The sequence below is a fragment of the Malania oleifera genome, chromosome 3 (assembly GCF_029873635.1).
Source record: "Malania oleifera isolate guangnan ecotype guangnan chromosome 3, ASM2987363v1, whole genome shotgun sequence".
Lineage (NCBI taxonomy): Eukaryota > Viridiplantae > Streptophyta > Magnoliopsida > Santalales > Ximeniaceae > Malania > Malania oleifera.
The window spans coordinates 71,777,598-71,802,123 of NC_080419.1; the positions used below are offsets into that span (position 1 = coordinate 71,777,598).

Sequence of the window (24,526 nt, forward strand, 5' to 3'; positions counted from 1 at the left end):
ATCTATTCAAATCAAATCTTCAACAATTATCTAATTAAACCTTTTTTGTCTACAAATAATCTAGTACTAGGCGGGCCATGTTTTTAACTTTTACATTGTTATGGTCAAATGTTGATTGTTTCTTGTGCTTATTGTATGCACCTTACTTTGGAATAGCTAAATCCATGTTAAGATGTTGGGAAGCTGAGCTTTGACGTTTATGAAGAAGAGAATGTACTAAGTTTGACCAATTTTAAGTAATAATCAATGTGTAATTATGTGATATACCAATCAACCAGTAATTATTGATGGAGAATAATTTATGAAAGAGGAATTGAAGCTTTATATGTGGGCATGTTAGATATGGTAATCCTCTTTGCTAAGATTGAAACTCAAATTGTTGTTCTGGGCATCATGCCAGGAAGCATTGGTGGCGCACATAGTTTGTCTATTTTGGTTGTTTGGGGCCTTAATTGCTTTGATTTTTTTTTTTTTTTGTTTTTTTATAAACAAAGAATAGCATTAAGGGGGCGTTTGCTTCACCACATCTTTCAATATTATGAGAATATGATGCCATGGCATTTCATTCCCATGCTTGTTTGGGCATGGGAATCATATGTGGCAGGCATTTTAAAAACATTGGCATCTCATTCCCATCCTTTTCCATGGGAATCCCATTCCCATGGGAATCCTAGTTTTTGGACCAAATTGACCTTGTTATTTTGGAAAGTTGGATAACTAGGCCCCTATTATCTAGTATTATGGCACTCTATTATGGATAGAGGAGAGAAAAATGATTGGAGTAGGTCAAGAATTCATAGAATGATTTGCAAGTAAACGCCCCCAACTGATCCAAAGACCAAGAATGAACGTCCCTCCCCAAAGACAGATTGCAGTTATTCAATAAGGACAGCAAGGATGACATCTCCACCATCTTCCTATTGTTTTAAAGTCTCTTAAAATGGAGATTCAATAAACCAGAAAGCTACTCAAATTGCCAACAAAGAAAGAAATAACTCTATTTGGATCAAAGCACAATCTAAAAAGTCGAGGGAAATTAGTGGAAAAAGAAATATTCCCAAGCCATGGATCTTTCCATAAATGAATCCAGGAACCCCTTCCTGCCTTAAATTTATTGTGGGGAGTAAATAGAGAATAAATCTAGGAATTAGACCTCCAAAAACTCCTTGAAAGAACATCTCAATCTAGCATTAGTATCCCACACATTCTCATCCAACCCAAACTTTGTATAACTCTATGCCACAGGGAATTTTCTTGTAAGGGGAAACACTACAACCATTTAGCTAAAAAAGTGTGATGTTTTTAGACACCAAATTACCAAGACCCAGCTCCCCTCCTTTTTAGATCTACAAAACCCTGCCTAGCTCACTAAATGGTCCCAACGACTCCCCACACTAGACCACAAGAAATCTCTCATGATTCTCACAAGCTTAGTAGTGATCCCCACTAGAATTTTGAAAATAGACAAGAAATACATTGGAATGCTAGAAAGACAAGCTTGAATAAGTGTAATCCTGCTGCCAAGAGAGAAAAGTGCCCCCTTCCAACCAATCTCTTCGCCACCCTTTCCACAATTGGACTCCAAAAATCTGCAACTCAGATTCCTTCCCAAAGGAACCCCTAAGTAAATCTAGGACCAATCTAGTAAACCACACTACACTTCTGTAGCCCATTCGCTAGTTAAGGATACATTTAAGGTTGCTGGCGCACTCTCTACTGCCCCACCCACCATCTTAGTCAAAACATCAGCTACCAGGGAAACAAAATCAACAAAAATGAAAGAAATATTATTATTGTGTTATAATAATATAACTTAATTGTTAATTTTTAGACACCATATTACCTCAATTTATTTTTGTTAATTGGATTATTTAAGTTTTGATTTTTTTTTTTAAATTTATGATTGTTGAGAATTTTATGACATGGATTTAATTAAGTACATATTCTTAGTAACTTTTGTGTTGAAAATATAATTATTCTTCATATATTAGATATACACATGTTAGGGGTGTAATGGCCATCTTCTTGAAATGCTTGCTAGGATTTCCAAGTTCAACCAAACACTAGAATCTTGTATATATTCCTAGGAAACATACAATGCGTACCAAACAAAATATTCCCATGAGATAGGCATCCCATTCCTAAAAATGAGTCAATGAGATTCTTGGGAATGTTTTTCCATGCATGGTCTTATATTTCCACGAAATTGTTGAAATTTTTGGTTTCCATCATCCTCGAATTCGAAATGGCAATTGATTTCTGTCTTACATAATTTTTGTCGAAATTTCTGTGAATCATCTTGAATTTATCCAAATCTCAAATTCTTAGCGAAACTTGTTGAAATTTTAATTATAAAATGAAATTTCTTCATAATTCAAATGAGAGGTTTAGGAGTGAAGTGAAATTTCTCTCTTCATTTAATTATTTTTAATCAAAACAAAAGATTATTACAAGGGTTTTTGAAATTATGTGAAAAAATGAACTTACAACAACATTTTATTTAACCATTCATGTCTAAATTATCATAATTTGTATAATAAATAATATTTAAATGATTTGTGAATTTCATTTGTATAATTGTATTAATTGAATATGTTTAATGATCATTAATTGAATATGTCGTAAAACTTATATTATTATGTCTATTAACCATTTCTAAAGTTTCATAAAAGAATTCCATGCTTTACTACTGATTTTCATTATTTTTTCAAATTGAAATCAAAATTGACATCAAAATCGACATTTCAGTCGAAATTTATGTATTTTGGAGCTTTGAAATTTGAGTTGAAATTGAAATTTAGGACCTTGATTCTATGGGAATATTTTTGATGCCATGAAACTAGCACATCCTGAAGGAAGAGAGGAGTACACCAAAGAAAAAGAAAAAAACCAGGGAGAACGTGATTCTCCCATCACAAAAAGGAAAGCAGCTAAAAAAAAGAAGTAAATACAAGACAAATTTAATAGAATAGCACCAGCCAATCTGCTGCATGTCTTCCAAAGAAAGAATCCATTTTCTAAGTACCAAAGTGATGCAACAAAGACACTTTTCTCCAAAGCAGACTATCGGAAGTGGCAAAGATTCAAGAATTTGTTTCTAGCCAGATGCTCCAAATAATAGCCAGAACAGTACAAAAACTTTCCTCTTTCCTATTACCAAAACCTCCAACTTAAGAATACAAAAAATTCTCCAAAGAAGCCGCTCACACTCAATTTTCACCAAATATCCTGACCAAATTATTGCAAATATCCCAAGGGGCATTGGGGCAATGTAAAAACAAGTGAACGCAATTCTCCCTTTTCCTAAAATAGAGAGACACAAAAGTCAGGAGACAGGGCCTTGTCAGGTCTTTGCTTCTAAAGGAAGTCATTAGTTTTGATTTAATCAAGAATGGCAGTCCAGGGAAAGTTCTTGATCTTTGAAGAAACTTTGGATTTCCAGATTAGGGAATAAAGGGTTAAAATACTGAAATTCATGGATCAAATGAGAGAAAAAAAAATCTTTGCATGAGAAATTTCCAGAAGAATCAAGACCCCAAACACATTTATGACTACCAACTGGGCACAAAAAGAATTAAGCGTGATAGTCAAAGAAGCAAACTCATTAGATTTCTCTTTCATTGAGATTTCTCCCAAAATGAAAATCCCAAGAACGGCCATCCTCTTTTGCAACATGAGGAAGCCAGCAATAGGAGACTTTTGAAGATTAGTCTCTCTTGGATTTATTAAATATTATTTAAAATAGCAGTAGTTCTGTTTTTGTGATTGGTTTGATCATGTTGTTATAGATAATAAATATGACGTTATCAACTACTAAGGGCTTCCCTTCTTTTCCCATCTTGTGGGAGGGGTTGTTTTGGTCTCCGTTTGGCATTTAGGTTCATTGAAAGGCTACGACTAACCCTTATCAGGAATTAAGATCCAATAAAAAGGAATTTAATAATCGCCTGTAAATGGATTCCATTGGTAATCTGTAGCTTCAGTGGAGACTGTCTGAGTTTCTTTCTTTTTAGTTTTTGTTTTTGTCTTTGTTTTTTTAGTTTTTTCTTTTCAAATTCTTCTTACCTGCAAGGGAAATAAAATTTTATTGTGACTAAGAATAATCTTCCTTATCGATTCTAGAAGTGCAAATATTCTTGATCTATGCTAATATAAAGCTATTCCTATTTCTTAGTTAATATAAATTGGAAAGATTCAGCATTGTGAGGTGTGCTGTTATAACTTACAAGAACAATGAGAGACTACTGAATCCTTTTAAACTATCGTGCTTGCATGCTGTACACATACACATGTGACCCTATATATATATAATGACAGCCTGGTGCATGAACCTGTTAATATGTTGGTGTAATTTCAGGTGCCATGATCTCTCTTGATTGGTTCTTTCTCATAATTTAAAAAAAAAAAAAATTGCCATCTGCTGTTTTCTTTGCAGTTTCTTTTCATTTTCTTGTCATTTTGATTAAGATTGTTGTTCATACATAATGTTTGCAAACAGATAGCTAAATTAATATAATCTTAATGAGACTTATGTGTCTGCCTGTGCTATGAAAAATGTATGCGCCTGTTATCACTGCTGTGAATTTTCATCAATTTGTCATTTTAACATATTTCAGTTTAATGTATCTATGGTTTTGCATGTTTTGACTTCATAACATGTTATGATTTGCTGCCTGGATTCACAAACTTCAGGTATATGGGGCTCTACGAATGTCGGTAAAAATGTTCTTGATGTGGAATTCAAAAATGCTTATAGATGGTGGCGGCGATGCAACTGTTGCAACTTCCTTGCTTGAGGCTAGTAATCTGGTTGTTCTAAAGGTATTTTTTCTTTACATTTTTCCCATTTTCTGTACAATGATGTTCTAAATGCACAAACGAATGACATGCTTTGCCATTTCTTTCTTTCTCTTCACCATCAGGAATCATCTGTCATACACTCTAATGCAAATCTTGGTGTTCACGGACAAGGTTTATTGAATCTATCTGGACCTGGAGATTGGATTGAGGCACAACGGCTGGTTCTTTCTCTGTTTTACAGTATATATGTAAGTTTTTTTTTTCCCCTTTTTTTTTGCTAGAAAAATAATATTTCATTATTAGGAAGAGAATTTACACGAGGGAGAATGAGTCATCTCCCAAAAAAGGTCTGTAACATTCCAGAAAACAGCTAAAAATACTAAAAACAGTAAAAGATCAGCATTCCAAAATGTTCCTCCAATTTCTATGTAGCTTGTGGAAACTAATTCCTCAGAAAAAGCCCAGACCAGTGCACCATAGTGAGGCCAAATACTGAATTTTTTTCCAAACCAGCATCCAATTTAATTTCGTCCTGTTGAATATCCTTGCATTATGCTCCAACCATAACCCCCATAAAACTGCGAGTATTCAACACTTCCATCGGACTGCCTTATCCTTTCTCCTACCAAAGCCTGTGAAAGAAATAGCTGACAATTTACCAATGAAAGAAGGGAAAACCCAGCTCTCTCCAGAGATGCTAAAAAGCATATTCCAGAGTATATATGCAAGTCAATGTGTCATTAAATGTGTTTACTATTTGCATTGTCCTTGGTAGTTATCTAGCTAATTTTTATATAATTATAGGTTATTAATCAATTGTTTATTGAATGAAAAATGAATAGTGTTGGATCAATTATCTTTTTAACATTGTCATAATAGTGTGGATAAATATTTCACCGGTTTTCTTCACTTTGATTATGCCTGTCCTGTAAAAAATGAGTTGTGTGTGTATCCATGTGTTGTAATTCTCATTCAGTTGTCATGTTTTGTTCTGCATGGACCTTCATCATCCTCATTACAAGTTCTTACATATTGTTGGAGACCTAATGATTTGATGCATGCACATTTGCTTCATAACTGTGTGCATGTGTTCAAAATAAAAAAAGATCTGCATGGGGTATGGATATGCCATAACTATAGTTTAAAACTGTATGTGTGGGTGAAGCATGCAGATCTAGTGTTGTTAGTGTGTTTGTCAAAAGGTTAGTTTTTCATTATTTTACATCGAAGTGACTGCCAGTACTAGACCTTCACCCACCTCCCACTCCCCCTCCCCCTCTTTTTTTTTTTTTTTTTAAGTTTTTGTTTAATTTTTTTTTTATCAATGATATAATAAAGCATAAGGGATGAGAAGTTATCCTTAGAAAATTCGTATGAACTAAGCCAACAAATAAGCCAAAAAGCCTGTGGCACCAAAAGCCCCAACCCAATGGAAACTGGGAAGATAAGATTATCCAACCACAAAGTTCATCGAAAGAGAGCCTTGTGTATAGAAATTGCTTAAAGTTATGAACAAGATTCACACATTGGTATGGGAATCAACCTAGTTGCCTGATCCATGCACTCAAGTGAAATAAGCCTGCATTTATTTTTTATTTTTTTTTATTTTTTTTATGGATGAAAAAAGATGTATTAGAATGAGAGTGAGAAGTTAAAACGATAGGGGACGAGAAATCACCCAAAGAAAATAAATAAAAATGAAGAGAAATTTTAAAAATAAGAAATAAGAAATAAAATACTAACTGAGGGATTGCCTCTTCAATCCTTTTCCGTCATAAACCACCGAACACTTCAAGTTAGCTTACTCCCGCCGACCCTTCCTAGCTCTATTTTTGCCCCCATCAAAGCACACTTCATATCCCTTTGGATCCATAGTAGTTAAAAGCGCACCTCGTAGGTGCGAGGTGGAGAGAGGCAAGGAGGCTAGCGCCTCATACCATGCGAGGTGAGGCGACTTGCAGGAGGCACAGTGAGGCGAGATGTGGCGTAGAGGGGCGACAGGCATAGTGAGGCATGCCTTGAAAAATTTGAGTCTGTTAAATGAAAGGAATAGCCAGAGCCGTACCCCTTATTCGACTCGAACAAATAGGAGCCCTAGCCCTCTTCGACCCTTCACGACTTCGTCTTGCACATTCGAACCAGTAGGAGCCTTCACGAGCCTTTGAACCAGCAGTGTGAGTTCATCTGTGAGCGTTCAAACCAGTAAGAAGCCTTCGTGAGCTCGTCTTCAAGCCTTCGAACCATTACCGTGAGTTCGTCTTCGACATTTCAAACCAGCACGAGTCGCACGACTTCCTTTTCCACATTTTGAACCAGCAGGAGCCTTCGGGAGTTCGTCTGTGAGCGTTCGAACCAGCCGTGAGTTCGTCATGTCGTCTTCGACATTTCCAACTAGCAGCGAGCTCGTCTTCTTCTTCTTCTTCTTCTTTCTGCTGCCTGCGTACTGCTGCCTGTTTGCATTTTGCTTGTCACGTGAGGGTGATGGTGGATTTTGGACACGTAACCCCCCTAAATCAATGGATCACAATGGATTTCAAGCTTCTACCATTTTTTTAAGATTGGATTTCGGATACAGCTTGCTCTGAAGAATGATCCCGCTCCCGCCCAAAAAAAAAGGATTTTCAAAAGGTTAATGTTTAAATAATTCTTATATGATCAAAATTTTTGTACCACTCATTAAAATAATATATATTCACTCTGCCATAGTATTTTCAAGAAAGTTTTGATATATCAAATGTGACAATTTAAACTTAATTTTTATATTAAATTTTATGAGTATTATTTTAAATCATTCACTTTAATACAAATTCAAGTCGTGATTATTGTATAGTCAAATCTTCAATTATAATTATTGCAAGAGAATTTGGATCAATTATAATATTGATTGCATGCAAAAATTAAAAGAGAAATGACTTAAGGGATGCAAGTTGTACTTCGGAGAATTGCTTCAATGCTTAAATTAGGAAATCTTTTAATCTAGTGTCTCTCCCATGCAAACTATATTTTATTGTACTCTTTTCTTTTATACTTTGAAATCTTTTATTGTACTCTTTTCTTTTAATGTTGAACTATGTTGAATCGTCTTGGCAATTTTATTAAATTTTCAATTTTTCTATTGAATGTTTTGACATTTTAAATTCTAATATTACTAGATATTCATATGTTCATATATCAATTACCCCAAATAGGTATTTTACACTATTTTAATAATTGCGCGCCTCACCTTTGTGAGGTGCGCACCTTCCCCTCGCACCTCTGACTACTATGCTTGGATCACATAACTTTAAATCCAATTTGTTGCCAAAATATTTAAGTATTGAGAATTGACTTTTTTTAATTAAATCTTTCATTTTATGCATACATTTTAATTAACATTAAAATAAAATGGTCATATGAATTTAAAATATAATTAAAATAAAAATGCCTCATAAAATTTCAAAAAAAAAATAAAAAAAAATAAAATACATTTAAAAAATATTTTTACCATATCTCTGTTCTCACATGCAATAAGTTTGTTTTCGTAAAGTGAATTTTGAAATATAATAATTAAATAAAATAATTATAATGATTTTTTATTATAATATTTTTTACTTATATTATTTTTTTCTAATTTATTATTTTAATCATAGTTTGTAATTGTTACTTGATTGAAGGATAAAAATCAGCATTTGTTTGATCAAGTTTTTCAATTTGTAAAGTTTTAGAAATATTAACCAAACAAGTTGCTGGTTTTCGGTCTTTAGTTTCTATTTTCTGGTTTTTAATTTTCATTTCTGGTTTTCATTTCCATAGTTTTTGACAGTGATGCCAAATGGCCTCTAATTTTCAGGCCATGTGCTTAGTTGACACGTTTGATAACTGCCGCCCTATTTACATCCTCATTAAAATTGTGAAAGCAGTTCTGAATATGTGCATTTTGGTGTCATTCATATGCATGATCCAGGCTTTGTATTTGTTCCAAAATATTGGAGCGGAACAGCGTGCCATCTAATATTTTTTTAAATTTTTTGGCTGAAATTGGCTAGGTGGAAAGCATGGGCACTTTTTCTAGTATATTCCAATTTATATATATATTCTATATGTTAATATACAACATATATTTAAAGCGGTCAGGTGCTCCTTGTGCTGACACGTGGCGCCTCCTTTTGCATTTCTTGACCCGGGGAGGTTTGGGGCAAATTGGTCCACGGATGGTCAGAGGTACCTGGTGAGGACCTGTGTTTTATATTTTGGCCTTCGATTGGGCGAGTGGGTTTGGATCGGCAATGGCAAGGGTGGGAATGTGGCCCCTTTGCACTTTCTAGTTTTCATGAAAACAAAAAATGGCATGCTTGTGGATTATATAATGCACTAGTTCCTTTGGCAGTTGTTGGACTCTAAATGATTGGTCATCCCTGCACCTACCTTTCAACCCTCTTTCATGACCCTTGAGTGAATTCTATTTAAGTGCTAAACCAACTCAGAACTCATCGTGGAACAACATGAAATAATGCATGATGCTATTATCATGCGTAAGGTAGCTTGTTCGCTCACCTTCTTCACTCATGAATGAGATGAATGTGTCAATAAAATATCGATGGCTACATTTTCTGGTCTCCAAGAGACATCATCATCGTATGATATATATGATAAGGGCCGTAGCCTATTAGGTCTACGTCATATACTGTATGTGGATACTGAAAATTTTCTTGCTCTTCCCACATGAAGGTTGGTCCTGAATCTGTTTTGCGCGGTCCCCTAGAAAATGCAACAACTGATGCTGTGTAAGTTTGGATCTGAATTTATTATTTTGCCATTAAAATTTTCTTTTGTACTGTGCCCTTTGGTTGTGCTAATTATTTTTTGTTTGATATGTGGTAGAACGCCAAAACTTTATTGTGAACGCCAGGATTGTCCTGCTGAACTGCTACATCCACCTGAAGACTGCAATGTCAACTCCTCACTAACCTTCACTCTTCAGGTGTCTACATTGCACGTTTTTTTTTTCCTTATTTGGGGCTGCAGGAAGGGGGTGGGGGGTGGGGTTGACATGTAATTTTTTATAGGTTAATTTATTGACTGATTTGTGATTTTACTTTTTCAGATTTGTCGAGTGGAAGATATTACTGTTGAAGGGCTGATAAAGGGATCCGTAGTTCACTTTCATAGGGCAAGAACTGTAGCTGTCCTTTCCTCTGGAATAATAAGCACATCTGGGATGGGTATGATTGATTTCATTTTCTTTTCTTTGTTATTGCTTTTGTTTTATTTTGTTTTTGTTTTGTTTACTTAATTTTTTTCTTTTGAGTATTTCAAGACCAAAAGAAATTGATAAATTCTGTTTGCTTTGCCTTCTCCCTGTCCGTCTCTGTCTCCACCTCTGTGTGCATGCATGTACATGCCTATGCCTGCCAAAATTGTTTTGGGTATCTGGAAACTGTAATTTCCCAGCCCCCACTATATGTGGGAGCCTTGTCTTCTGGGCTGTCCTTTTCTTAGAACTTATTATTCATTTATTACCTTGAATGATAGCATACTCTGCACTTTTGAGATTGAAAACTACTTCTAAGATGAAATTATATTTTTGTGTTTGTACAGGCTGTGCAGGTGGTATAGGTAGAGGAAAAGTTCTAAGCAATGGTCTTGGCAGTGGTGGTGGACATGGTGGCAAAGGCGGAGATGGACGTTTCAATGGCAGCTGCGTTGAGGGAGGCGCGTCATATGGAAATGCTGATTTGCCTTGTGAACTTGGTAGTGGAAGTGGAAATGACAGTTTTTCTGGTTCAACTGCAGGTGGTGGCATCATAGGTAAGACTATTTTTTAGGTCACACAAAAATAATCTGTACTCTCTTATAATGAGGCTTGAAATAGATACGAGGGGGAATTTATTTGAAAGCAACAGCCAACAGGGTCTTTTAGGAAAATGAAATTTAAATGCAAATTTTGAAATTTAGTAGCAGTGCAGTTTCCACATGCTATCCTAAAGGTCATAGTTGCCTTAAAAATAATTCCCCCTTGTATCTGTACTACTTGAAGTTATTTTATTTTACTTTAACTGAAATCATATCACATTATGAAGATAGAATACAGATTGCAAATTTGTTTTTCTAAGCTGAACTGCTACTAAATTGGAAGATTTGCATTTAGATTTCATGTTCCTGAAAGACCTTGCTGCCTTCAAATAAATTTTCCCTTGTTTCTGTAGTTCTTGAAATTATTTTATTTTACTTTAATTGAAATCACATAATATTATGAAGATAACATGTTAGAAAATTTATTTTTCCACTTTTGCATGAGTTTTCGTGAAACTAATTGCCAGTCATGTTCACTGACTCAAAATTTATTATAATTCAGCCACCTGTTTAGTGCCATTATATCTCTGAATATATTTGCATCTATATATTTATTTTTATTTGAACTCATAGTTACTTTATTTAATTTTATTTATTTTTTTGTAATGCCTTTACCTGAGCAGTAATGGGTTCACTGGAGCATCCGTTGTCAAGTTTGTCCATTGAAGGTTCAGTTAGAGCCGATGGAGAAAGTTCTGCAGGAAATTCCAAGAAGAAAGGCTATGTTATCACAGATGGTTTTAATGGAGGTACTGGTGGTGGATCCGGTGGAACCATTCTTTTGTTTTTGCGTGCTCTGGATCTTGGTGAATTTTCTAGCCTTACCAGCGCTGGAGGACATGGTAGTCCATATGGTGGTGGCGGGGGTGGCGGCGGCAGGATTCACTTTCATTGGTCAGATATTCCCACCGGGGATGTGTACCAGCCTATTGCTAATGTGAAAGGGACCATAATTACTGGGTTCGTTTGTCATCTGTTTTCTCCTTATCACAATATGCTTCTGAGTGCCCAATTTTTTAAACTTGGTTTCAATAATTAGTTGGTTGCGTTGATATAACCCTTTGTAGTTGGATGCCTCTGTGGATGTCGCCATTATGACAGAGTTCATGCTGAAGTAAAATAGGTTTCAATTTAGCATATCCCCCTGCACCTGCTGATTTTATTTCTGTACTTAAAATGTAGCACTCAATGCAAGGCTTGCATGCCATATTGGGGGTTTGGGGAGGACATGATATGCAGAGCATTACCTGCACATTTGCACTTCAGTGCACAACCGACTATATCAAGTGTCTGGGGAGGGTGGGATGTGCACAGCCTTATGTGAACTGAATCTGCAGCATTACCATTGGTCATGTTTTGCCATCTATGTTACAAGGTGTACTTGTACTTTATTGAGCATGGTCCTTGGGCCACACTGGCTTACTAAGGTGTGCGCGTGGTTATCTTGCAAAAATGCTATTTTCTCCTATTATTTGGCCTTCTTTATAAGCGGGTCTCTGCTTCTTTTTCTGTGTTTTTAGTCACCAAGTTCATTAAGGTAAAATTTAAATTTATAATATGAAAAGAGGTTTTGTAGTAGACTGATGATGTTTCTAAAGCAATGGTGTTATATTATAATTTTGAGGAAAATAAAATTTATATGAAAGTTATCAGTTTAGCTGTTTATGGGATATCATGATTTGTAGTTGAGAAATATGCTTAAAAAAATGAATGTGGCCAAATTACGAGAAAAGAGAGTTGAATGAACCTTGAAATGGAGTTTATGCTATAACTTAGCTGGAAATCTCTTAGAGGGAAAAGTGTAGAGCCCTTTAGTTGAAAGAAGGTGATGGAAATCTACATTCTTCCATGAAGCGACAAATATTCTTAGGATACTTGCAGACGGGGCATTTCCTATTTTGAGAGGAAACTTTCTGGATGAGAAAAGGAATTATGTGTCAAAAGATGGGAGACTTAGCCTCATCAAGACTGCTCTTTTGAACCTCCCAGTTTACTTTGCCTTTTTCCCATCCTTTGTTTAGTGGCCATTGGATTGGAGGGATATAAAAAGAAATTCCTTTGGGAAGCATAGTGGTGAACTTAAAAAACTATCTCAATGGGGTGCTGTTAAGCAGCCTATTTGAAATGGAAGCTTAGGGCTAAAAATATCTCTCTATCCTCAATGAAACTGGCCTTTGAAGGAGAAGGACCATTATGGAGGTAGAGGGAAATCATCGCTTAATATGGTGGTTGGGGCCCTGAAGATGTGAGAGGATCCTCTGGTGTTGTAGTTTAGAGATTCATTAGGGGAGGGGTGGCATGGTTTTTTTTTTTCCTCCCATATTTATTTCCAAGTGGAAATGGCGAGAAATGTATTTTTTTGGCATGGCATTTGGTGCAACGATTCTTCTCCTAGTGTGAAATTCCCTTCCATATTCAGTTTCGCCTGCGACAATCAAGCCCTAATTAGCAATTACCGGAAAATTGCATATTTTTGGATATCTTGGAGCATTCCCTTAGTAAGGAATGCCTTTGATTGGGAAAATTGACAACTTTAAAGCAATTTATAGTAGCGTGTACAAAGTTCAATATCAGAACTCTCCTAATGTACCTAAGTGGATCTTGCATAAAAATGGCAGATTTACAGTTAGATCCTATTACAGATCTCACCTCCCCGGCAGTAACCACTTGCAGTATGCCCTGGAAGCGCATTTAGTTTCCAATAGCCCTCTGCAAAGGTTGTTTTCTTTACATGGCAGGCAACTTTTCGAATGATACTTACCACTGAGGCACTGGCAACCTGCAGAAAAGGGGACTGCATCTTGTCAACAAGTGCTTCTTTTTTATTGGGAAATGGCAAGTCAATTGAACGTATCCCCTTGCACTGTTCTTGGATTAGAAGTGTCTGGAATAGTGGAATCTGGCCATGACTCTGAGCCACTGACAACCTGCAGAAAAGGGGACTGCATCTCGTCAACAGGTGCTTTTTTTTTTTATTGGGAAATGTCAAGTCAATTGAACGTATCCCCTTGCACTGTTCTTAAATTAGAAGTGTCTGGAATAGTGGAATCTGGCTATGACTCTGACATGGCAGCAGTGTGTTACTGCCAGAACAGTGGAGGGAGAGTTTATGTACTTGGAAAGACATTCATTCTTGATAGGAAATAGGCGAGACTGGACATTTATTCCCTTTGCCATCTTTTTTTGTGTAGAGGAAAAAAAAAAATAGACGAGATTTCGAAGGACAGGCTGCATCCTTTACATGTTATTGAAGATCAATACTGTAACTAGCTGGCATGGTACCTTGTTTTTGTTTGACTTTCATATCATTCTTGACTTTGATACCCAGCACTGGGTGATTTCTCCTTTGGTGGTTTGTACTTGGGCAGCACCCTCTTGGTGCCTTTTTAAATTAATTTTTACTTTTTTTACTTAAAAAAAAACTGCGGAGGAGATTCAACTTCTTCAAGAACTGTAGATTGATGGGGTCCATGCGGATCTATATTGTTGAAGAGAAGGAGAGGATGGATGAAATCTGCATTTTTGATAAAATCTCTATGCTAAGCCAGTGGGTAGAAGGCATGTCCTTATTGATATGAATTTTCAGATCATTGGTGGTAATCAGCTGTTGGCAGCAAAAGCCTTTTTTGATTAGAAAACTTGATCGGGAAAAGGCTTTTGATCATGTGTGGGATCTTTTTTTTTTTTTTTTCTATGGAAAGGATGGGTTTTAATGAAATATGGATCAATTGGATTTCAAGTGTACATCTGCCCCATGCTTCTCAATTATCATCAACAAAAGTCAGGTTTTTTAGGCCTTTAGAGACATGGGGCAAGGAGACCTGCCTTCATCTCTGTTGTTCATTCTTGTCATGGAAGTTCTTAGTAAGATGCTTTTGAAAGTTGAAGAGGCTGTCTTTTAAAAGTGTTTAGGTGTTCGATGAGGTGATACAAAAATGGAAGTGTTTTTTTTTTCAAATGTGACCATTGTTTTTAGGGGGCTGATACAAGCAAGTTCTTAATTTGAGATGTATCCTTCAGTGCTTCGAATCAATTTCTGGCCTATAAGTGAATTTAAGTAAAAGCAAATTGTTTTTGGTGGGTGAAGGGATCAACAGATGCCTTCTGACATAGGTTCTAAGCAGCAAGTTGGGTCTGTTCCTCACATATTTGGGAGCTGCCTTCAGGAGCTAAATTTAATGAAATTCTTTGGGATCCTAGAATTGAAAAGTTCGAAAAGAAGTTTGCTGGATGTAAGAGGAAGTACTTGTCAGAAGAGGGGGAGACACTCATTAAAAGTCATTTTATCAAACCTTCCACATTATTTTGACTCTTTTCCCAATCCCTTGTTCTGTGATCTGGAGGTTGGAAGCGTTGCAAAAGAGACTCTGTTGGGGCAATGTGAAGGAGAACTGAGTTTGTTGAACCACCATCTGTTGAGGGGTCATATGTGGTTGGAGATTTAATTTCTTTCAATAAAACATTCCTTTGGATACGTGGCCTAACTTTGGGAGACATGCTGAATATTGGGAATTGGGTTTGTTCTCGAACTTTTTAAATTTGTGTTATGAAAATAAAAGATTTTGTAGTGATGAGAGAGCCTAGCTCAGCTATAGGTCTTCATAATGGTCATCATACCCTTACTCACGAACATGCACTAATAATACACTAAGCAACTAACACTCCGCCTCAAGCTGGAGCATAGGTCTCATGTACTCCTAGCTTGTTTATTACAAATAAATTTTACCTGCTGCTTCCCACTCTTGAAGATTTGGTGAATAAATTGGCTAACTAATACGCTGACTTCATTACTTTATATTTGGACTTAGGCAGTGGAAGCACACTTTGTTTCTTACCTTTTTAGGCTGCCAAATTACCACCCACAAATACACAATGCCTAATTGTGTAATCTCGATCTTGATAAAAGGGACTTCTAAGGGCACTCTGAGGTACTGCAACTATGAACACGAGTGTCATCTCGATCTTGATAAAAGGGACATCCATATACCTTGAACACGAGTGTGATCTTGATCTTGATAAAAGGGACTTCTCCTAAGGGCACTCTGAGGTACTGCAACTATGAACAACAACATTCTAATTATTTGTTCGAGGAGAGTCAGAACTGACACTCAACGCTCACTGTGAAAGTCTTTTGTTTAGTCGAGTGAATGAGGTAGTTTAACTTCCAAGTTGTCAGTATTATCCTGGATTTGTATACAAGTAACACACATTTGGTAGTAATTTTGTATTAGGATCCATAGGTGTATAAATGGGATTATCCCAACAACCAAGTCTTCTCCATAATGTCTAGACTATATTTCCACTATGACAAAAGGGTCCCTGAGATCTTAATACTTCTACATCTGAGAAGTACTTCAATGGTCCTAAATCTTTAGTCGTAAATTTTCTATAGAAAATGTTCATGGTCTTGTATACTTTGACCATTGTAGACAAACTTAGAAATTGGATGTTGAGTATATCACACCTTTTTTAATAGCGATGGGAAGGTCAATATCATGGAGACTGATTCATACAAGGAATTCGGAGATGCAACATTAGGATATGGAAGTCTTTCTTCCCTTTAGTTGTTGTCTGTACTTGTGGAAAGTAGAGGATGAGACTAAAAGGGCTTAACTAAGATGAAGAATGAGGAGGATCACTAGGCAAAGACAATATATTGAACTTTTGAAGACTAGGCAGAAGAAAGGACACATTGGGATCTGCAAGACTCTAGAAGTTACAGGAATATGGTGTAGACTCAAAGAAGGTAACATAAGCAAGATAAAGAAACAATGCAAAGTAAGGTTATAACATTAACGCCCCTTTCGAGTGTGAGAGTATCCTAGAAATGCGCTTAAGAGCATGATAATCCCGTCCACACTTGGAGTTGATCGATGGACAAAGGACACACTCAAATATAGGAGGCAATGAGAACCATAGTTTTAACACCTGGACTAGACCACTGGGTCCGACTGGGTTCAACTGAAATTGATCACCAGGCTGGTCCAGTCAACATCCCAGAATTGGAATTTATATGAACCGGTGTTGATGTGGCCAACCTGGTTTGAATCTAACTAAATTGAACAAGGGTTGAAGGCCGGTTAACCTGCCTTTGCTTTAAATATATATATATATATTCACTGAAAGCTGTTGCCCCCTAGAGTTGAACCTAGGACCTATGGTGAGAATACTTCAGCAGTATACCACTATGATAATTGTTGATTTGTGTTTAACCATGGAATCTCTAACCTATGAAATGATAGATTCATTGACAGCATTCACAAAAACTTCAAACATAGTGTTTTTTGAAAAAAATAATAAGAGAAAAAAGTTTAATAAAAAAATTAGAGAAGTGTTCATTTTACTTACATGACTATTAAAATTTATGTCTTTTACGACTTTAGTTGGCTATATATGTAATTTTAACCAAACATATTTGTAAAATATTTAAATGTAATAGGTGTAATATTATTTTGTGATGATATTAGTAGATATAATACTTATACATATATTTAAATAATGTATTAGTATATATTATTAAAATATGTTGAGATCACTGGCTCGACCACCAATTTGACCCACTTGTCCAACGAACGACCTAGTGGCTTCACTGGGGTGGTTACTAATCCAGGTTTCAAGACCATGCTATGAACAGTGGAAAATTTGGGATGAGAACAAAATAAGTTTTTTAACCACGAAGGACAAAAGGATGGCATTCTATTGATAGAGAGCAAGTAGTGAGCACAATATCCCCTTCAAAATGCTTTAGGGACATTCATCTTATAGGACAATAGATTAGTGACTTGAAGATATGTATGTTTTTCCTCTCTGATACTCCATTTTTGTTGTGGAGTGTGCACACAAGATAATTTGATGGATCATTCGATATCTAGTCATATAGGATATAGGTAGTGACTAGTGAATTAGGTGCTGAAGTTCTCTTCGGCCTTATTAGTATGAAGTATTTTGATGGGTAAGTTGAGCTGAGTCCTTATTTTGAAACAAAAAGCACAAATGATATTAAATGATCTATTGTGAAATTAAAACTAGGTCATTCCTGAGTATTTATCAAGAAATATAGCAAATTATTTGAAACCCATTTTTGACATGACTTGCCTAGGATCTTGAACATTGGAATGAGCTAACGTATAAGGGTTGACAACTTTTTTATTGACTTGGGAAGCAAAAAAGAGACATAATGGTGCTTTCTTGACTAACAAGACACACTTCAAACTAGATAGGACTCAACTTAAGGACGAACTATTTTAATTGGTCTGAAAAAGGATGATTGAGATGATAATGGGTTTGAAGCGGTGTGGCAGCACCAATACAACCAATAGGAGGAGTCATTGACTCAAAATTAGTGAAGTTGCTGGTCTCCTATCCCTTGTCACTTTCGTCATCTTCAAAACATGATGGCATAGAATGTGAAAAGAATGTTATGGAACAATTCATTGATGTTTTCATCTTCTTGACAAACATGTGATTAAAAGAAAGAATCGAGGAATACATAATAGAAGGAAGAGAGATGGGGGAAGTGGGGTTGGGTGTCCCTATTCCCCTAGGTGTAGTGGTGGGCCCACTGACAAGATAATACAAGGTAATTTGTTTTTGGAGGATGGAAAATATATTGGTTGTACTTGTCATACAGTTGGTGGCAGCGTATCTATGACCGTAGGAGTAGTGGGAGAGATAAAATGGCAAACAAGTTATACCTATTTGAGCCAAGGATGCAATAGGAGAGTTGCTTGTTGCAATGCTTGATGGAGTAAGTACTTTGAATACTCTTTGTGGCAGAGAACTAGTAGGGGTGGAATTTGTGGTGGCTTAATTGGCGACTTGTGGGGGACTACCATGAAGATCCAAACAATTGTTCGAATGACCTCCTTCCACTGTGAAAACACTTGTGTGGGATACCTTTAGTTTGTCCACCGCTTCCTTTAAGATAACCTAAACAACCCGAGACTCTCTTTTACTACATGGTTGATTGCTAGAACTACCTTGTGTGGCAAACATAGACTTCTGGAAATTCCCACGAGTGTTGTTTGGTATTTTTGGGAAATGAATGTTTTCACTTGATTTATTAATCCTTCTACAACTTTTTCATGTCCTTTTTCTTTTTTCCTTTAATTGAGTGCCCCATGACCCAATCGTGTGGGTGTTGTGTCCCAACTTGAAGGTTTGATGCTCAAACCGCCTGTCAATTTGTGAAAGTAAGAGCGTGCATATCATGACCTCCCTAACAAGGTTGTTGAAACCAAGATCCTACGTAAGATTGCTTATGTGTTGGGGGGAGGGTGTAGCACGTTTTGATTGTAGGATTGGACGAGGATCATAAGGTAATTCCAGCCATTATTAATTTCAGCCGATCACTTGGTTAGTATATGTACATAATTGTTCAAAACCAAGAAATAATAAGTAGATCATCGTGGAACCCTCGTGTAAGAATAAGATTAAGTGTTCAAATTCTTGTTGCATTCCTAAATAAAACCAACTTATAATGAAACAAGAAATAAATTCTTAGGAAGGGAAAATTTTTAACCTAAATTAATTAACAAACAAGTATACAATGTGACCACCTAAAATTATATATTATTGTACAAATACAAAAGCCAAATTATCAAGCTAGCTTCTAAACACTAATGCCATCTTCCAAGCTACATTGCCTTTTGAAATCATAATTAATGACTACAGCCTTCGTTAAAATCATGATTGCCATTGTCATTATTATCATCAAATGCATGGGTGTACTAATAATAGACTTCATTCTCAACCTTAAAATTAATGTTTGAACCCCTTAAACGTCAATAAGAGCTAAGCATAAAATGTATCCATAATTACCTTTTAAATAGTCAAAATCAATTTTCGTAGTTGTTGATTCCTAGTATAAGTTGTGCAGAGCGAACACCAATCCTGCATTTCAGGCAATGTGGACAAGAATTAAAGATATAAATTTATTGTAGGATCTTACCATCTTACCACGATTTTACTACAATCCAACCAATCCCACTACAATCCTCCAATCTTACTGTAATTGAACTTTGATCCTACCAAATTCTGATTCTATATATAGGATCTGGATCATTTTGGTATAGTGGAATTGAAGGATCTTATGATCGGGATTGTGATTTTAATAACTATGCTCCCCAGACCCCTTTAATATGGCATGGTAGCCTTGTGCACTCATTGTTCTTTTTTTATTTTTATTTTTATTTTTTTTATCCATTGGTTGTTATGAAAAAAGACTGTATTCTCTTCCATTCAGTTGCCTTTACTCTTCTTTGGCTTGTGGGCTTCTATTGTGAGTCTAAGGTTAGTCTTGAGAACTCAGCCAGTTAGCCATGATTTGAAAAATTGCTTCACTTGAATGCCTACCAATCCATGTGCGGTGTCTGCCCTTGTGGGAGTAATATAGTCGAGACTTTCACTTTATGTGGTTGAGTTCTCAGCCTGGTGTAGCTTATTCTCTAAGGGATGTTGATCGAAGATGTGCACCAAGGAGCTAATCCTTACTAGCCCTTGGCAGTTAGCATCGAAAGGTATCAATTGTGAGACTGTCCTTTTTTGTTTTTGAAGGAGGGGGGGGGGGGGGGTAATCCCAATTAGGCAACTGATGAGATCTATGTTTGTTTTGGCAGTCAGCTTCCCATATTCATCTCTTCAGAATGTTAATTTTTTCAGTTCTCTGGCTGATAATGTGAGATATGTTAGCTAAATTTCAATATAGCATTCTGCTCAGCTTGAAAGCAGTGAACAGTCCAGTCCTTCACAATTAATGCCTCTAGTGTCAAATGTGATGGTCACTGCCTACTAGATCTCTAATCTAGAGATTCTATTTATGGTTTGTAGATACCATATTCTTGGTGCTGGCTATGAGATTGGACCTCTATGCAAGAGGCAAGAGGCAAATCCATAGTTGATGGCTGAGTAACAGAAGATAAAATAATTATGTTAAGTTATATTGTAATTAACTCAAAACTATGCTTATTGTTAATGTATCATGAAAAACTATTGTACAGACGATTGCAGCATATGATTCACACAATTTGGAAATGTCAACACAGCTTTTGGAAAAAAATGTGTACATGGCAAAGACACAACGGTACAAACACACACTCTACTAATGCAAGTTCTTACAATGTTTTCAAAGTGGCCAAATTTTTCAATTACTTTGCCTGCAGTTAGATCTCCTTGTCTTAATGAGATTGTACTCTATAATGAATGAAAATCTGCAATTGGATAGTTTTATCTGAAAATTCAGTAACTGAAAGTTTTTACTGTGTCTAATTCTAGTTGGCCAAACATGGGCTAAATTTCCAACACTAGAAGTTTGAATATGTTCGTAGCATTTTGACGATGTCTAACATGTGCAGAAAATGTGTAGTCATTCCAAGTTGACAAAGTGTTGGTGTCCAAAGCAGAGATGTTGCTCTTTTGTAGAAATTTCATTGGTCAGAATTTAACATCACTTACAGAATTATTTTTTTTTCCACGAATTTGATGTATAAGCAATGGTAAATGGAGTGAAGAGCTTTTTTTCTTGCATGTTTGCTAAATTTCTCACAAATAATGGTATGATTCTGAATTTTAAAAGATAGTTACTAAAGAAGCAAAAAGACAAATAGATCACAGGAGGATATGATATCCTCCTCTAATTGAAATGAAAAAGAAATTAACAAACTAATGCCTCCCAATCATGCACAATGTCAGCTAGATATTCCCTTGGGAAGTTGCAAGGAAGAAGCTAAAATAAAAAATCGTCCCTGAATAAAGGCAAAGGTAAAGCTGGATACTAGGAGGTCTTGGTCATAATCCTACTTTTTCCCTCTTTCCGTGTGAACTGTGATGCATTTTCCTTTTCCTCCCGTGATTTATGTTCTCTATTCTTTTATGTTCCTTATGTTATATATATAATTTTTATATGTAATAATGTCTTCAAAGGGATCTCTATCCAATATCAAGTCAAGATGCTCCAGCTATATATAAAAAAGACATGCACATTTACAAGTTCAATGTCGAAATTGAAAGCCATTTTAGTGTTTGTAAGTGACAAGAACTTAAAAGAAAATGGTCAATGCACCTTTATAATTACATGACAATATCTACATATGATCGCAGTTGGTGGTTGCAGGAGCACAGCTCTAATCTCTTTTTTGACATTGCCCTGCCTCTCAAGGCATTTGGAATAGTTTATTTTATGTTTTCATGTTCAGTGGGAGTGTCCATACTCCATGGATGGTTTTTCTCTTTAGGTTTGCTGCAGGTTTGAAGGAAGTTAGTGCGTATGACTCTTCGGCGTGATGTTGTTTTTTCAGTTATTTAACATATTTGATTGGAGTACACTACTGAAGTTTTTCAGGACCATGTCTATTGATTCTATGTGGTAGAATTTTTTCCTTTCTGCCGTTTGAGGTTCAACTTATGGAGCTTTTAGAGGAGTGATCTGGATCGACTTGCGGAGAGATTATAAATCTTTACTAGTTATTTAGATTTATTTATTTATTATTTTTTTTCCATTTTCTCTTTTAATTATTTAAGAGATATCTTATTCTCTTCCCTTGTAATTATATCCAAGCTTTTCCCTCTACAGTGGGAGGCCGGCAGGGTGAATCCAGCAGGCAGCCACCAACCAGGGACCGTAGTTACTTGGTTAGTCTTGGAAATTCAACTGGTGCTCCTGTGCTTTTGCTTCGAGACGGTTCTTTATCAAGAAGATGTCTGCAGTGTTGGCAGAGGTAGGGGCCTGCACTAAGGTTCATGAAGGTGGTACGGATGGTATACAGAGGCTTGCTGCTGAAGGGGGATAATTCTTCTGGGAAGGGAAGAAATTTCAACAAGGTTTATGTTCGTCCGGGGGGATGAGCGAGATGCTTCTTCTGGGACAACCAAAAAAAAATTGCAGTAAATAATGCTGAAAGTGTTTTTTGTGTTGTGATTCCCAGAATATTTGGAAGGGAGATAGAAATGTGAGGAGCAGCAAGGGCAAGGAGAAGGAGAAATGGTGTGGTGTGTTGAATATTCAACTATTTTTTTTTTTTGTGTTTTTATTTTCTTTCTTTATTTGGATTTTTCCAGAATTTTTTTGAGAGATGCCTTATTCTCCTCTTTGTAAATTCTTCTCTTTCTAAAGAAAAATCTCAAGTGTTGATACTATTGGATTTGCAGATGAGATGGTTTGCTGTTGGATGAGATTCGAAATCAGTGTGGCTATGATTCTGAATCATCTGATTTATTTGGAGATTTATCGTATGTCGCCATCTTTGATGGAAGGTTTAGAGGGTACTTTGATAATTGAGAATGTTGAGGCTTATCTAAAGCACTTAGAAGCTCAACAATTGATGGATGAGATGGGTTTGTGGTTTTTGGGTCGTAAAGGTAATCAAGTTTGCTTGGATGGAGGTAAAAGGAAATTGAAGAAGGGAAAGTGTGAATTAGAAAATTTGAAGTCTTCAGTGAACTATGAGGGCAAGGGCTTGAAGTGGGGACTTCTTTTTTGTGACTTGTTAGTTAGGTCTTTTTATTTATTGAGATTGCTTATTCTTTTTTACATTGTAGTCTTCTACTCTCAATATATGCTCTTTAATTTCTTCTTCTTAATAAACTTCCTTTAAATGGATGAGATTTATCAAAAACAAAGTTCTATTTTTGACTAACTATTTACGGATATCCACTTGTTTCTATAGTTGGGATCCACTAGGTGAAGTTGTGGCCTAAGTTTTTCTTTTATAGTGCTTTGGGTATGCAGACAAGAAAGTATAATAGTAGTATAATACCTTGCAAATGCATCTTGCTAAAAACCTAAAACTACATTTGGGCTAGGCATGAATGAAAGTTATAGATGTGAGGAAGATTAAAAATTTAGCTAATTAGTTTTGTAGATGATTAAAATATTGCAGTTGGAATTCCTTCCAAAAGGACATTTCCATGATTTTCCCATCAGATCTCCACTGAAGAAGCTTGTAACAATTCTGGCTTTATCTATATTTTAGATGTGTTTTTTATATATGAGTAGTTAGTTCTAGCATTTTTTTGCAGTGTTGATGCTTTTGTGTTGGTGCTTATTTAGGCAATAATTCCTGTGATAACATTTGGATGTTGCCTTCTATTATTTCAGGGGAGGTTTGGGTAGAGACAAGGGTATTGCAGGGGAAAATGGAACTATGACTGGAAAAGCCTGTCCGAAAGGACTTTATGGTGTATTTTGTGTGGTAGGTATACAAGTTTATTGCTTCATGATTTATTTCATTCTTCCAATTTAATTTGATCTTTTACATGTGCAATCAACTCTCTTTAAAACATGCTTTCCAGCTTCTCTTAATTCAATATATGGCGTAGTTGAGAAAAAATGAGCTAACTTTTATCTAACCATTTTAAAACATGCTTTGAGGATCTCTTGTCCTCACCTAGTTTGTAATTTTTTTTATTTACTTTCTTTGTAATCTTTTGCAATAAAAAATGATTTTCTTTTCTTCTATCAAAAACATGAATATATATATATATATATATATATATATATATATATATTCAGAATTCATGTAATCTTTTTTTCTATCTATAAATTCTACTCAGCTTATCAGTTATACAGATGGGTATTTTCTGAAAAACTGGAAACTGAAAATTGTTTCTCCAAGATGTACTTAATTGACTTGCTATTTTTTTCCCCATACTAAGTGTAACTGGGTTAACTGGGTTGAGGGGACACTGTTATTACAGTTGTTTCTAGCACAAAATTTGTTGTTAAATTTCATGTTTGGCCTCTATCCTACAGGAATGTCCAGCTGGCACTTATAAAAATGTTAGCGGATCTGATAGAATCCTTTGTCATCTTTGCCCAGCTCATGAGCTTCCCCATCGTGCTGTTTATATTGCTGTTCGAGGTATTATAAATTACTACTACTCAAAATGAGGTATTTTA

The 24,526-nt window shown here is 35.8% G+C and overlaps 1 protein-coding gene across 1 annotated transcript in view; it reads left to right on the top strand.

The window, feature by feature from the left end:
- Positions 1-24,526, top strand: part of LOC131152008 (uncharacterized) — a 77,966-nt gene that overhangs the window by 36,733 nt on the left and 16,707 nt on the right. The window contains exons 5-13 of the mRNA XM_058103561.1: positions 4,693-4,821; positions 4,923-5,048; positions 9,508-9,563; positions 9,661-9,760; positions 9,884-10,001; positions 10,378-10,587; positions 11,256-11,592; positions 23,726-23,819; positions 24,380-24,488. Coding sequence (XP_057959544.1) covers positions 4,693-4,821; positions 4,923-5,048; positions 9,508-9,563; positions 9,661-9,760; positions 9,884-10,001; positions 10,378-10,587; positions 11,256-11,592; positions 23,726-23,819; positions 24,380-24,488 — 1,279 coding nt within the window. The remainder of the gene's footprint in view (positions 1-4,692; positions 4,822-4,922; positions 5,049-9,507; positions 9,564-9,660; positions 9,761-9,883; positions 10,002-10,377; positions 10,588-11,255; positions 11,593-23,725; positions 23,820-24,379; positions 24,489-24,526) is intronic.